This window comes from Oryza brachyantha, chromosome 1 (assembly GCF_000231095.2).
Source record: "Oryza brachyantha chromosome 1, ObraRS2, whole genome shotgun sequence".
NCBI lineage: Eukaryota > Viridiplantae > Streptophyta > Magnoliopsida > Poales > Poaceae > Oryza > Oryza brachyantha.
In genome coordinates, this window is record NC_023163.2 from 20,288,765 (window position 1) to 20,304,932 (window position 16,168).

General features: G+C 40.1%; 3 protein-coding genes across 3 annotated transcripts; 1 reads left to right on the forward strand and 2 right to left on the reverse strand.

Moving 5' to 3' along the window:
- Positions 1-67: 67 nt before the first annotated feature.
- LOC102720560 (uncharacterized protein At4g18257) lies at positions 68-3,050 on the reverse strand. The gene is made up of 3 exons (XM_006644421.3): positions 2,581-3,050; positions 1,272-1,583; positions 68-711 (listed from the first exon to the last, which is right to left on the reverse strand). Exons 1-3 carry the CDS (start codon positions 2,937-2,939, stop codon positions 531-533), a joined length of 852 nt encoding a protein of 283 aa, XP_006644484.1. The 5' UTR covers positions 2,940-3,050; the 3' UTR covers positions 68-530.
- A 191-nt stretch (positions 3,051-3,241) lies between these two features.
- On the forward strand, positions 3,242-4,840 carry LOC102720836. The gene is made up of 3 exons (XM_006644422.3): positions 3,242-3,586; positions 4,115-4,180; positions 4,275-4,840. The coding sequence occupies exons 1-3, from the start codon at positions 3,385-3,387 to the stop codon at positions 4,586-4,588; spliced, it is 582 nt and encodes a 193-aa protein (XP_006644485.1). The 5' UTR covers positions 3,242-3,384; the 3' UTR covers positions 4,589-4,840.
- A 447-nt stretch (positions 4,841-5,287) lies between these two features.
- Positions 5,288-7,255, reverse strand: LOC102721119 (cytochrome b561 domain-containing protein At2g30890-like). Its single transcript, XM_006644424.3, has 5 exons — positions 6,864-7,255; positions 6,551-6,764; positions 6,242-6,403; positions 5,986-6,134; positions 5,288-5,897 (listed from the first exon to the last, which is right to left on the reverse strand). The coding sequence occupies exons 2-5, from the start codon at positions 6,689-6,691 to the stop codon at positions 5,588-5,590; spliced, it is 762 nt and encodes a 253-aa protein (XP_006644487.1). The 5' UTR covers positions 6,692-6,764; positions 6,864-7,255; the 3' UTR covers positions 5,288-5,587.
- Between the last annotated feature and the right edge of the window lie 8,913 nt (positions 7,256-16,168).

The following is a 16,168-nucleotide window of genomic DNA, read 5'->3' on the forward strand; positions in this document are numbered from 1 at the left end:
ATGGCTACAATGGCACAATGAAACCTCCTATGTCACAGGTACGGTGGGTACAGGAGAGATATCAGTACATCAAACAGGGACTCGAAACCACACGCATATGTATATGGGGTCGCAGTAAGACCTCATAAATCAGGTGAGGATGAAGATGCCTTTTCATTTGTGTAGACTTGTACAACAACATGCTGTAGAAACAACTTTTAAAAAATGGGGCAATTACGCTTTGACCCTATTTTGAAGGGTAACTACCAATTTGGTCCTGTTTTTTCTAGTTTGCTCATTTTACCCTCCTTTTCAAATAAGCAAACTGAAAAAAAAAATGGTCATTTCGGTAGTTAGCCTTCATACAAGGGTCGGATGAGCAATTGTCCCCCCAAAAAAGAACCACAAACAACTTTACATGCCAACATTTTCTGAGTTTGGCTCAGCTAAATCAAGGAACCACTTTAAAAATAATGTTTTAGCTGCCATGAAACTACTACAGGTCTACAGCTGCTACTGGGCAAAGAGTGAGAACATCTACAGAATTTGGATTAGCTAGCCGGTAGGTCGTCGGTGGCCGAAGATGCTTGTTTTTCAGCAATTAACTTCTCCAGGCGTTTCTTGAGATAAGCTTGCCTGAGTTTCTCTCTTCGAGCAGCCTCCTGCTCTTGTCGTCGGGATTTCATTGTTGAAGCCTTCTGCCTTGCCTCACTTACTTCCTCGTGAACCTCCCTGCAGAATATGACGGTAAAAATTAGTAAAAAGCCTGAGACAGTGCTGCCATAATGTTATCAGAACTATAGAAGTGTCAATGTTGTATGTTAAATGATATCACTCGGTGCTGATGACATAGTTGCAGTTCCAAATGAATTCAGGAAACAAAATCTTTATCCTGACGTTTTTTACACATTCACCGCTTCATGAATTGTTATTTGCAAACTGTCATGATCAAATAAAGAGATCAGGACTTAAGCATGTGATCTGTTCAGGGGCACGTCGCTGCTGTTAAGGGTTGTTAGCAGTGACTGTTGCTATATGAGCATGCTAAAAAGAAATGTGTGTACGCAAAAAGACACAAAACAGCAACCTCTTAGGAAACCAAATCATGTTATATGGTCTCTATGTAAGCATCAAATTACTAAAATGCAAGGACAGACAGTTCCGTTTTTTGTTTCAGCGTCAAAGCAGCACATATGCTTTGGATTCTACAGAACAAACAAAATGCAACAAATAGCAGCATATAACAAAACATATCACATAAATTTACTAGTCAACTCCAGAGAAAACAGTACCTAACAAAACGCTTGTGCTCATCCCTGTCAATAGTAGTGCCAGTTCGGCCAAGGCCCATTGGTTTCGCACTTGCCACAGAATCATCATTGCCATTTTCTGGTTCTGCACTGTCAATGGCACTTTCGCTCTCTGGTTGTCGTGGCTCATAGACATGATCGAAACTCTTTTGGAAGAAATCGACACAATATTTTTCCTTGTCTTCTTCATCAGGTATCTCACCTCTAGATAATTTTTCATACAACTCTGCCTTCTTTTCTAAGGCAGCATAACTTACCGAACCATCCTTCACAGCTTTCAGCTCCAACTTATCTCTGTTGCAAAGTCAAATAGCAGGAGCATGAGCAACAGGGAAAAAAAACACAGGTAGCATGTGACAGACTCCATAACAATGAAAATATGGAATCAACATTCTAAGAAATGCCACGTGAAAAGTACAAAGGAAGAGTTAGCTGGTGTATGTACCAATGCTGAATGAGAAAAAGAAAATTCTTCGTTAGAGCCATGGCAGTCAGGATAACAAATAATTAGTCTAAGCAAGAGGAAAGGAACATCTAATAATAAACATCTAGCCGAGAATTACTCTTTGATTAGATCCACTGTTAAATACACTGGATATGAGAGGAGCTCTCATATCGATATTTAATAGTAAGAGGTAGTGAGGCTCGAACCCTGGCCGGTTAGCCACCAACTTGTGGTGCTATCCGGTAGGACTCTGTGTCTTTCTCTGGCAAAGAATGGTGAAGAAAGGACATACTGTGTTCTTGCATGAAAATTGCCCAATGTATCAGAGTTCTACTACAGTGAACAGGCCCTACATTCGTTCCCAGTTGTTCCATTCCTACAAGATAATTAAAATTGTATTACCTAATCAAATTCCACGGTATTCAATACAGAGAAGCATAGACATTGTTCTCTGATATGAACCAGTTACCAATACTGTCCTCAAGTGATTCCTACTAATATTATATTATATGACATGCAAGTGACATAACCCAGCCTTATCAGCACAAACCTTATCTTGCAGAGAAGTTATGTTGCAAAGGGAATAATTCATTTGGATCAGCAAAGAGGGATGATGCTTAACTATAGATTGCAACTAAAATTTTCCCTTGAAACTCTTACTACTAGATCATACGAACTAATAACCATTTTAAGGCATAGGGAGATTTGCAAAAATGGGTCTCCAAACATGTGGTGTTTGTAAATGTGTTAGATCCCTAACACAGGGCAGCAATTGGTACTAGCTCGTAAATTTCCCGGATACTCATCGGGTTCAATAAGGATGCCAAATAGTAAGGAGACACGTACTTGTGGGCGCGGGCATCGACGCCGGAATTCTTCGCCCCGAGGGGGTCGGAGGGCGCGGCTCGCTTCTTAGCGCGCCGGAACTCGCCCGAGGCTGCCGCCGCGGCGGCAGCGTCGTGGGCGCCGGGCTTGCGGGCCTCCTCCTGCGTGCGGTAGAGCTGCGCCTTGAGGTCGAGGATGGACGCGGCGCCGACGCCCTCGATGGCCTTGTGCTTCTTCGGCATCACCGCCGACTCCGTCAGCCACCCGAGCGACTCCATCCGCCGCTCCCTCGTCGGGCCCCCCTGCTGCCCCGCCTCCTGCGCCGCCGATACCGAGGCCGAGGCCTCCGACGGAGGCGCGGCATCTCCCGGCGACGACATCGCGGCGGCAACCGGCAAGAGGATGCGTTCGCCGGGGGCAAGGAGAGGAGAGTGGATCGGTCGCCGCCGAATCGCCGGTGGGGAACGAGACCCACCCGAGTCCCAGGAGGTCGGCGACTCAGCGGAGTGGGCCGGGCCGGAGTTGCGTTCGTTGGGTGGCCTCTTCCACACGTTCCAGCCCAAGCCCACGCTTAGTGGGCCCGGCCGCTCAGCGACACGGGGCTCAAACATGTGGTGCGCCGTGCGCGGCTTCCCTCCTTCCCTCCCTCCCTCCTTGTGGTGGATCGTGGATGGAAGAGCGGTGGCGCCACTCGCTCGCCACGAAAAAAACGAGACAAACGGGAGGCACGAAATTGATTTTTTTTTTTGCCACGGCGGAGCCTCCCACCTTCCAGCGAACTCGAGGAAGAGGAAGAGGAAGAGGAAGAGCAGGAGAGCGTGAGCCATGGCGTGCAGCTTCCCGCCTTCCTCCGCGGCGAGGCTCCAGGCCGTGGACGCGGCGGCGACGGCGGGGGCCATGAGGAGCGGCAGGGTCGCCCCCAGGACGGCCGTTTCCCCCGCGCACAGATCGCTGGGCGCCGGCTGCAAGGCTGCCGCCCGTCAGGACGGCACGAGCGCGAGCGCGACGCAGGACCCCACCATATCAGGTAAGTACTTCTTGGATCGATCGATAGTAGTAGTATCAAGGATTCAGATGCCATGTGTTGTGTTGTCCAAAAGAGACGATGGAAAGGAAGATCTGGCATGCCATGTAAGCTAGACTAAAAAAAATCCAGAACGATTACTCCATTTCGTAATTCGGTACGTTGAACATGGTATGAATTCAAAATCCTTCCAAACCTAAGCCTGAAACTTAGAAGCACTGGTAGTATTATTGATTCTTGTGAACTTGTCAGTCTGTCAGAGGTTTTTATTATTACAAAGAAAGTTTGAAGTTGATTTTGGAAGTTTTTTCATCGTATTTTATTTTTTGTCTTAAATTTATATAACTAAGAATATATATATATATATATATATTATATTCGTAAATTATTTTTCAAACATGTCATTTGACGATCACCCAATTGTTGATTCCATTTGTTGTGTTGAACACGTAGCCTACTTGTTCCCATGAAGACATGAAGTTACTTGTATTACCAAAATGGCAGTTAACATTGACTTCTTTGGTTGTGAAGTTTCTTCGGCGCGCACCCAGTTGGATCTCCTGGATCAACTGGCATCCCCTACATCTGATGCCATCGGTATGCAACCACACAAACTCTGCGTCTTTCCTTCTCATTCATGTCCTAAACTTACTATCCATGCCAACGAATCACTTCGCAAATGGCTCATCAGGCCTGGAGAACGGCGCTCCTCCTGCAGAACCTCGTGCGCGAACCACTATCCGCGAGCAGCTCTCCGCGCTGTTCGGTGAGAGGGGCGGCGAGTTCACCCTCCCGTTGGGCAAGAAGCTCAAGGAAGGCCTGAAGAACCTCAACTCCCTGACCGTCTCCCAGAGGAGGAACATCAAGAGGCAGGCCCTGCTCACCAAGGTCAGTGGACGTAACGACTCGGTGTTCTTCGCTACCGTCGGCGCGTTCGTCCTAGTGCCACCTTTGGCCATCCTAGCTATTGCGGTCCTGACTGGCTATGTCCAGCTCTTGCCATGAAAATGAAGGTGCATGTTTTTTCAGTGGTCATCTTCAGACTGAATATATATATAGGAACATACTTGTGCTCTGCAAGAGAGGCTGTATATATGTATAGTCAGAATTATGTGTGGGTGTGTAGATTTGGTCCATTTTGATCTGCTTGCTACGATATGTGTGATGTTTTAACTTGTAAGAACTTGATGTGCCATAAATTTAGCAAAAGGGTGCATCAATAGAATAGATATAAACACGACGATAAATGATGTTCTGAATATGACTGAACCAAGTGTGTGATGTTACACAATAGTGCACGTTGCATACTTGCATACATTTAAAAAAGAGTAAAGTACATGGCCGGTCTTTAAACTTGTGGCGCGGTACCACTTAGATCCATAAACTTAAAAAATACACGTTTAGGTCCATGAACTTGTTTTAATGTACTATCCAGGTCCATGAACTTGTTTTAATGTACCGTCCAGATCTATGAACTCGTTTTAATGTATCATCCAGGTCCATGATTTTAGACATTAAAACGAGTTCATGGACCTAAACATTTATTTTCTAAGTTTATGGACCTAACTGGTACCACGCCATAAATTTAAGAACCGGCTATGTACTTTACTCTTTAAAAAATAATATATGCCACTTTAGAACTGGCTAGGGAAAAATGTTTCTTCCAATATTCAAACTTGAAAAAAAAAGTCTTCAAAGCGAACATAGAGAGCAGTGGACAGTCATTTCTTGCCTGAGAAATACAATGTTCCAAATGTGTACCTTTTCACATACAATACAAATGGTGCCTTGAAACAAAATATAAAATGCACCGCATGCCATACAGCACTTTAGAGGCCTCCGCAATCCTCTACAATCTGAACAAAGTATAGACCTGTACAAATGTTCAAGGCACACCTCTCAAACCAATACAAGCTATCAAACCATGAGCATTACCAATTTACCATCTTCCCAACAAACTTTACAGCACTTGCCCTCCTAATTTATCTTTATTATTTGGGCATCTCACTCTTGCACCATACCCAATTCCTTCCGAAGAGTTGTCGGGTAGGTTCTGCGATTGTCGGTAGGTCTTAGCTGCTCGATAGGAGCATTTCCTTGTTTCATCATGTAGCTCCATCTGTCTATCAAGAGGTAGAGGAAAACTAGCAAGGAGAGCTCGAATGTAAGGAGGCCTGTCCAAAGCTTCATATTCTTTGTGGTTCTCTCATGGTAGGTGTGAAGTCCAATGTAAACATTTGTGACTCCAGTTGCGCAAATTGCGATGCCGAGAAGCCAGTGGAGGAAGTACCACAAGCTCCTTATCTTAACACCTCTGCACACAAACACAAAAGGTGTAAAGCCTAGAGACAGAACTCATGAAAAAATTGCAACAAAAGAAAAGTAGTTTTGTTCTACTGTACCTTTCTGGTCTGAAGAAACCGATAATTGGCTGGAGCCATATAAATCCATACAGCGCTAATCCTACCCTCTGGTGACTGTTACTGAATGAGTTCTCAAAGTTCATCAGTGACAGTGCCGCGCCGCCAGTAGCAAGCAGTACAGCTGCAATCTGCAAACCCAATTGGACACACAATATGTATCTGATGTTCTATGAAGCAACAAGAGAAAGGAACATTTTTTTTAAGCAAACTGTTGTGTCCTGCTGAAGGTGCAGACCTGAGAAATGACATGGCAATAGAAAAGGACTCTGATGCATCTGCCGCTTTTAGATTTGCTTGACATTCTGGCTAGGATTATCCCTACCGGCATCAGGAAACCAAAAGAGGACCAGTGGAACAGTGCGTGCAACTTGAGTTGAAATAATACTTTGGGTGTCATCTGCAACAAATGTAATTGTTGCAATCAACAACCTAACAGATTGTTACCATAATAATAATAATAATAATAATTACAGCTAAGACTTATTTCCTGAATAAGTGTTAGAGTGTGATTCAGAAACCTTGGATGTGAGAAAAACATTGATACCTCCAAAGGATGGCCGGTCTTGTTGTGGCTTTGATTGAGATTCACCGTAGAGTTTGATGAGCCATCAGAGGGAGCAGGAAACAACAAAACTACAGAACTTATGAACAAAAAGAGCAGTCCTTTTCTTGCAGACACCAACATTTTCGCTAGTCAATTCAGCCACACCTCAGAACATACAAACCACCAAGAGTTCCACAAAATGAACCAGCCCTGGCTGGAGGTGGAGTTAACTACTAAATTGGAGAAAAAGGCCAGCAAACACAAAATGCTCCTCAGACTGAAAAAATGGCAGGAGAGAAGAGAAGCTGCAAACCTGTCTGAATCCCCCCTCCTCCACTCGCTCACCTCACCTCATGCTACCTCAAAGGCATCTTCTTCGATTCTTCCTCTCTGCTAAGATTCCAACTTCCATAAAGCGTACTGGACTCCCAAGAATAGGGAAGAGAAACCTGTCTGATATGAACTGAAGAACGAAAATTGCCTTCTGAATCCTCTGCACAATGCAGTGGCTACCGATCCCTGGGGACGAAGATGGCGAACAAACAATACCCAGGGGAATGATCTATATCAAGCAACGACGTCTTGGTGGTGCGCTGCTGCTTGCCGTGTGGGAGATTTTGATATGAACGCAGCAGAGAAAGGAAAAAAAAAACTCCCTTTTGCTCCCGCAAATATACTGATACGACGGGTGGACTTTGCGCTGCTGCGTGTGGGGGCGAGATGAAATGAGAGGCGCTTTTGGGCGCATTTCGCCGAGCTTTTGCTGCCCCGTGGATGGCATGATGATGGCTATGGTAGGCCGGCTGGCGCGGCGGAATGAGAGAGAGAGAGAGCGAGAGGCTTTTTGCTGCGGTGGTTCGGTCGGTGCGGTGCTGCAGGACGCGGCAAAGCAGCGGTTTGATCTTAGGCTTCCACGCGATGTCGTGCCTCCAGCTGAAACGCAAAAGCGGTAGAGAAGTCATCAAACGTCTGGTTCTAGAGTGCCGGCCAGGTGGCCGGGGTGTATTACAAACTCGTTTTTACCATTTCGAGTAACTGCCTCTACGGAGTAAAATGGTCATAGTCGTTAATTTATAAGTTCTACTATTAGTAAAGAAATATTATAATATTAGGACAATCTTATTATTCTTGGAAAATTACCCCTATGTATCAAAATTTACATTTAAAATTTTGGTGCCTCTAGTCACAAAGTAACCAGGGGTACCAAGTTTTCACACTAAAAATATAGTAAATATCGGTATTTTTTTTCAAGGATGGTAAGTTCAATTGGTAAATGTTGTTGATTGATTTTTACTATAAGTAGTGACTATTATAAAATACTTCTAGCCATTTTTATAATGATAGTAGTCAACATGATTTAGCTTTTTTTAAAAACAAAGTTAATGGACCATGCCTATTTATACTTATTTAACTAGACTATGTACTAGGAATACCACCACGGAATACTCACCTGCTGGTACATAATGGAAAATATAACATTTATCTTAAGATACTTGCGTTGGTCTTGCATGGGTAGGAAAAGACTAAATGGGAAGACTAGGTCCGAGACTGAGAATGAGAAATTTGATCTAGGTCCGAGACTGAGAATGAGAAATTTGATCTAGGTCCGAGACTGAGAATGAGAAATTTGATCTAATGCAGTGAAAACCAAATTTTATTCAAACAATTATGTTACCCCACTCAGAAAAAACGAATCAACCAAAAATGTCCAAGCACAAGCTGCAACCTACTAGGTCCAATAGGATTAAACCTTAATTTTCACATCCCTACTTCTCCTAGGCATAAGTGGGGAATCTAGCTGCCAAAACCTGTGGGGGTAAATTCATCAAATCTTCTATGATTGCAACACAAATATCAATAGTTTTTAGTGGTGTCAACTGACCCCCCACATTACACATAGCTCCACCATTGCTAGGCATGTAACACAATAAGGTGGTGTTTAGTTGCCAAATTTTTTTGGTAAAAACATCACATCGAACGTTTGACCGGATATCGGAAGGGGTTTTCGGACACGAATAAAAAACGAATTTCACGGCTAGCCTAGAAACCGCGAGACGAATCTTTTGAGCCTAATTAATCCGTCATTAGCACATGTTGGTTACTATAGCACTTATGGCTAATCATGGACTAATTAGGCTCAAAAGATTCATCTCAAGATTTCTTCTGTAACTGTGCAATTAGTTTTTTGGTTCATCTATGTTTAATGCTTTATTTAGATGTCCAAAAATTAGATGTGATTCTTTTAGAAAAAAAAATGGGAAATAAACAAGGCCTAAGAGCCTTCCCTCGGTCATACTCGTGATTTTTTTTTTTGACTTTTGTGCTGAAAATTTCTATGATTTCTTAGCATCTATGAAACTATCGTTGATTTTTGGTCATAATTGACACTAATACCGAATTGCTCGGTCCCTATTTTTCTTAAGACCAATTAATGTTGAGTTTCTAATGACCGAAATTCAGTTGAAAATCGAAGGCTAAAACCGAATTCTTCCGTAAGACCGAATGCCCACCCATATTGTTCATCGACTCTCTATCTGCAGGTTTTTTTACGATTCTATCTGCAGGGTTTTTTTACGATTCTTGAAAAGTATTTTGAGATATCAAAAATGTTATGTAAAATTTTTACAATAAAAAATATAATATCTTGAGATATTTTTTTAAAGATATTAAAAAAGCTCGTGTCTGCATGTTTTATGCTTCAATTGATCCATGCATGGCCTTGTCCAAGCTACCCCTGGCTAGCTATGGAGTAGCTTTCATTTTGATTCGTGTGTATTTGGCTACAAAGGGGAGAGGGCGAAAAAAGATTGATAGGACGGGGAAATTTGCATGGCGTAAGAGGCCGCAAAGCTACTAGTTGTTGCTAATGGAAATTCAGTTAACGAGTCCCTGTCATCTGCCCTACTCTGCCAAATCTCATTCTGCTCCTCCTGGAGGATTTTATGCATCTAACTATCGCTTTTCCGGTTGTTTAATTTGGGAGCTAGAGGAGGTTTTTACTTGTAAAACCATATGATCACTGGATGAAGGTATGCACCACCACCGGTCAGTCGCCTAAGTTTCTTGACGGTTAATTTTTTTGGGTGACGTTTGATTATTCGTCTTATTTAAAAATTTAGTATAAATATAAAAAATGATAAGTCATGTTTAAAATTCTTTTAATAATAAAGTAAGACACAAGCAAAATAAATGATATTTTCATAATTTTTTAAATAAGACAAATCGTCAAACATTGCAAGCAAAAATGTCAAACATGTGAATATGTGATAGTGATGCACTGGTGCATGTCATCATGCCTTAACAGAACAAAGTCAACTAATCGTCTGTGACCAAATGAACCGATTGTCCTTAACGGTTACTCATCGTAGGCAGATCAATTGCAGATGTACTACTGAGAAAATAGTTGGTGATTGTCTGGTGTCTGCAATTCCGCGAGTGAAGGATTTTGGACTTTGTTTTTTGAAGTAAGAACTTTAATTTCTGAAAAATGAAGGAATCCAGAGAAGCGGAGATAACATTAAGTTGTTAATTGAAGTTAACATAGCGTCCTTTTACTAAAAAAAAGTGTCGAAAGTTTAAGCTTGCAATGATGAGTTTATGGAAAGAGCTAGATGAGGCGCCAAAGAAAGCAATTAGGCGACAACGCTTATAATGCCCGCCCATTTTATACTCCCAAATAGTGCAATCATCTCTCCCAGTCCCAGCTTTTTGCTGCCTTTGCATAACGTTAAGTAGCCAAGGCAGAATCAGACATGGGAGACTACCGATAATTGACAAGATAATGTTGTACAAATCTCCAACTCACATCACACGCTGGCCAAATTATACACCTCGCAAGCATATACTGAGATGCTGGCCTCCCAGATGGCGTGCATGCTATGAGTTGAATACTCGGGCAGGCAGCAGTCTCACTGTCTCACTCATGAGATCCTGGTCCAATGCTCAGTTTGTCCATGGATTCATGCATGGCCAGTGAAAGACCAGTGAAACAGGTTGAGTAGGACATGGCAGCCTGCCAGCCTTTGGTCTCCCGGCCACCATTATGGCCGCGTTTTTTATCCCATGTTCCTGACCCAGATTGTCTCTGACCCAGATTGTCTCGTTGTTCATGTGTACGTTTTTCGAATTATTAAATATTTTATTTTTTATGATTTTTTCTGTAAAAAAGTTGTTTTAAAAATCATATTACTTATAATTTTTATAATTAATAATTAATTAATCATGCACTAATCTATTGCTATGTTTTTCACGCCGGATAAGAAAACTTAAGCCGAACGGGGCCTATGCGGTTCTTCTCCTCTGCTAACTTTGTAAGGTGTAAATTTTTGTCAGTCCCATAATGTTTTAAGATTCATTTCGTCTTAGGCCTTGTTTAGGGGTGGTTTAGATGGGGCTAAATTTTTTAGCCCTATGTCACATCGGATATTTGGACACTAATTTGAAGTATTAAATATAGACTAATAAAAAAACTAATTTTATAAATGAATGGTAATCACGAGACGAATTTTTTAAGCCTAATTAATCTATAATTAGAGCATATTTACTGTAGCATCACATAGGCTAATCGTGGATTAATTAGGCTCAATAGATTTGTCTCGTGAATTAGCACAAGATTATAAATGAATTTTATTAATAGTCAATGTTTACTATTTATAATAAGCGTCCAAACATTCGATGGGACAAGGGACTAAAAATAAGTCCCTTGTCCCAAACCCCACCTTAGTTCCCAAATTTTTTTTCCAAAAACATCACATCGAATTTTTGGACACCTAAATAAAGCATTAAACATAGATGAAAAAAAACTAATTGCACAGTTATAGAAGAAATCTTGAGACAAATCTTTTAAGCCCAATTAGCCCATGATTAGCCATAAGTGCTACAGTAACCAACATGTGCTAATGACGGATTAATTAGGCTCAAAAGATTCGTCTCGCGGTTTCTAGGCTAGCCGTGAAATTCGTTTTTTCATTTGTATCCGAAAACCCCTTCCGACATCTGGTCAAACATTTGACGTGACACTCTTCCCAAAAACTTTCTCAGTCTAAACACCACGTTAAAGAGAACATTGGTTTGCATAGCACTACATAGCCCTAATGCCACAACTCTGAATATTGTTAGTACCAGAGCACAGTAAAACAATTACAAGCACTGGTGCAGTTGGACTTGAGAGTTGAGACCAACGGATCGTTCCAGGAACAAAATGAAATGTAACCTACAATCTTGCATTGTGGTATACACAAACTAGGACAGTTGTGACCAACATGTTGTTGCACAAAACTGATACAGTTGAGCCCAACAAGCTATTGCAAGCACTGATAGTCTGATACACGGACAGTTAAGCCTTGTTTAGTTTTCAAAATTTTTCTCCAAAAACATCACATCTAATTTTTAGATATCTAAATAAAGCATTAAATATAGATGAACCAAAAAACTAATTGCACAGTTATGAAAGAAATCTTGAGACGAATCTTTTGAGCCTAATTAGCCCATGATTAGCCATAAGTGCTACAGTAACCAACATGTGCTAATGATGGATTAATTAGGCTCAAAAGATTCATCTCGCGGTTTCTAGGCTAGCCATGAAATTCGTTTTTTTATTCGTGTCCAAAAACCCCTTCCGACATCCGATCAAACATTTAACGTGACACTTCACCCAAAAATTTTCTCAATCTAAACACCACCTTAACCTTAGTTGCTGCAGCCTGATCACCCACTTACTTTCTTAGAATATAAGGGAGTCGGTAGCTAGCTAGCTAGCTAGATCATGAAAATGCATTTCATTTGAAGCGTAATGATTCCCCCGATGTGCTTTACAACAACCGGAGTTCACCGATGAACGCCACCGGAAATTCAGTTCCTGTTGGGTCCTGGATTAGAATAAACTACTGAGATCCATTAGTGCCCTCTGATTAGCATCGTGGATTAGCAGTTTTATCTTATGAACAATAGAGATTTGTAAGATGCTTTCAAGTATTCTTTTTTTTTTTACCGTGATGCCGATTTTAGGATGACACGTATAATTGTATAGGCACGGCATTCTGCATATAAAGTTAATCTGAAGCCACGCTTTTCCATTTTTGCCTTCATTTCAGTGATCAGAATATCAGACGAGCTGGTGAAATTTCAGAGAACGATTGTTACAAAAGAAGTGCTTTTCTGCCCCCTGCAAACTTTGTCAATTCAGCGTTTCTTTTTGTTAGATAAGATAAGCACAACATGCAATATTCAGTGTATCTTTTCGATGAAGTGACTACAGATCCGTTTTAAAAGAAGAATAATCAATTTAGCTTTATCTGTACACAAAGAAAAAGGGAGGCAAATAACACCAGAGACAATTGGTAGAGGACTCTTTATAAATCTGTTTGCAATTGCTTTGCAAAACAATCCTACCAACTATGCTTTCTAGATCCTCGGTATCTTTCTGATTTTGCTGCTGAATTTTCGCGTTTGTGAACCCAATCTGAATATATCTACAGTGTAAGCCAGATGGTATTGAAGTTCACTGAACTTATAAGCTGTAAACCGTACATGCTACCAGAATTTCAGTGAAGCAAAAAAACATCAATTCTTCAGGTAGCCAAGATGCTTGCTTGCTACTACATCCGTCCCGTAATATACATCCGTCCCGTAATATGATCATTTTTTAGTTTTTTATATAATGTTTTGACTCTTCGTCTTATTTGAATTTTTTTGCGATTAATATTTTTATTCTTGCTAGATGATAAAACATGAATAATATTTTATGTGTGACTAATTTTTTTAAGTTTTTTAACAAAATTTCCAAATAAAACGAATGATTAAACATTGGACACGTAAAAACAAAAAACGATCTTATTTCAGGACGGACATAGTAGTCCAGTAGAATGACATAAGATCTTTGTTTTGTGATTGCGTGTCAGTTGACCTGTAGGTCTGCATGTTAGAAAGATGTTCAGGTGACTTTGATATGGTGACAGCCACTGCTTAATTTTGTCCGAGTGAAGGAAAAGAAAAGGGCATCCTTGTGCCCAACCATGACGTGGCAATCTCAAAGGTCTTAATAGAGGAATAATTAACTTTTTTGTCACTTTATAAATGGCATTAATATATTTGTTACTGGATTCATATGTCATAAAAACATAAAGCCCCATGTGTCATAGACAGCGAGTGACAAATATGTTAAACGTCATTTTAAAAGTGACAAAAAATTAAATGCCCCCTTGTCTACGAGAAGTCTTTTACAGGATCATACTCGCGCTCTCTGTAGGACTGTAAACAAAAGTACAAAACACTACCTGCAGTACTAAAAGATCAGGGGTTAATTGTGTTTTTTCTAGATGATGGAATAAAAATCTCGTCCTCTACATCATATGATGCACACAGCCGTTACTTATTTAGTCACTCTTTAACACAACATATAAAACAGTAAATGGTCCAACGAAAACAAACTTAATTATAGGAAACATCAAACACAAATCCTGTTAGTATAATTTCATCGGTGCTTGATGAATATTTCATCAAGTTGTCTCAGGAAGCCTCACTGAGTTTTTTATCTTTAAGTTACTTTTCAATGATCGTAAAAAAACTTCACTAAAAATACGGTATCTCAAAATACTTTTTTAAAAAAACTCATGGTTTATATATAAACTTTATCTTCTCCGGAGATGATTTTATATTTACATTAGCAAAAAACCAAATGAATAATCCCCCATCCAAAAAGACTTTATTTCTAGCCCTTCAGCTTTGTTAAAAAGAAAACTTCCATTTGTACTACCTTTGATTTTTTTTTAATAACACTATTAGTTTTTAGATCTATAGTTGACCATTCATCTTATTTAAAATATTTACATAATTGTAACTTATAGTTTTACATATTTGCATAAAAATATTGAATGAGATAATAGAAATAAGAGTCAATGGTGTCAAATAAAAGAAAAAGTTAAAAGAAGTACCTTTTATCTACATTCTCTCTGCAAATAGAGAGGTTCTTGTCCCTTCAATGCTCCTTAGTAGGGTGTGATTGTCAAAATGACATATTTACAAACAAAAAATAATTTATGAATGAATTATATATATATATATGTATTATTAATGAACTAAAAGCTAGGGTTGGAAAATAAACTTCGGCGAGCCTAAAATCAACTCTAAATTTAAGGTTGAAATTCAAATTTTAGCTTATAAACATAAGCATAATCGAAAAAATAAGGGCGCTAATCTCTAACCTACCACTATAACGTACTTCTTTCTTATTAATATCGCACACTTTATTATTTTATCCTCGCCACTAATTTATCTTTATCTTGAAAAATAGAGTATTATTGAGACCGAGGAAATACGTATACACTGATATCTATAGAGTCCAGCTGCTTCGCTCAAGTTTTTCAGTTTACATTATTACATATAGTTTTGATATCACTGTCTCATAACATGCTCTTCTTTTAAAATGAAAGATCGTCACATAATGCGTTTATCTCATCAAAAGATTAGTTCAGGCATACTTTACAGTAGAAAAACAATGCGATGCCATCTGTAATTAACGCTGTATCACGACACCGCACGTTCAACTAAATTTCTAAAGATTGATCAGTCGCCTGGCCCAGCCAAAAAAGAAAAAAAAAGATTGATCAGTCAATTATAGTTGGGCATTGGAAGCAGATGCGGATCCAGCGTGTGGGCTACGAGAACTCCAGCTCCCTATATGCTGGATCTCCATAAAAAATAGAGGAGAGGAGAGGGAAAAAGGAGGTGAGGATGAATAATAGGAGGCTGGAGGAAGAAGAAGTTAACCAGTACCTTAGTGTTTGAATCCTAGATCCGCCATTGATTGGAAGGGAAAAAAGACGAGGGATGACAGTATCCGCCACTGATTGGAAGGGAAAAAAGACGAGGGATGACTGGAGTGGTATCGTGGAAATCGTCCCCCGCATATGGTCCCAAAACCTAGATGTTCTACAAAATCAGAATACTGTTTCCATTCCATTCCCCCTTTCAATTGCTTTATGCCATGATAAAAATTGATTGCTACCCGCGTCAAAAGCTCAAAAACGATACGAATTAAAGGTGGCACGTCAAAAGAGATTATGAATCATGCGGTAGGGTCGTAGACATGCTAATTGGTAAGTTATCGCGGAATTGTGCGTAAGGAAAATGTAGTAGAATTACAAGTCCTAGTTCAAATTTAAAGATAATCCAAATTTGAAAAGATTAAAAAGGGATTAATTGAAGGTGAAGAAATATTACTAAGGCACTCTTTTTTGGGTTTATACGCCAACTTTTAATCAAAAAACCATAAGATTTAAACAAACAAGCAGATTTTTAATAGTCTCTTTTAAAGCAATATTAAACTTAAAATTAGGTTCTAGTAACTTTTTTGTTTGTTTAGAATAGATGTAACACCGATTGTTAATTTTGAAGCTTTAAAGACACCGGCTTATAAACCATATAAGTGAAAAAAATTAGTTTAAAAGTTTGTGATAAGTCTAAGCCTAAACAACGAGAGCCTAATGTTACGAGTCCTACTCGTGATAGGTCATGGACAACTTTGGCTCTAGATAAGGTAGAGTTGGGGGTTAGAGTTATGCCGAACAAGGCATTAGTTTATTTTCTGGATTCTACAACTCCAGGTTCTCATAACCTTGT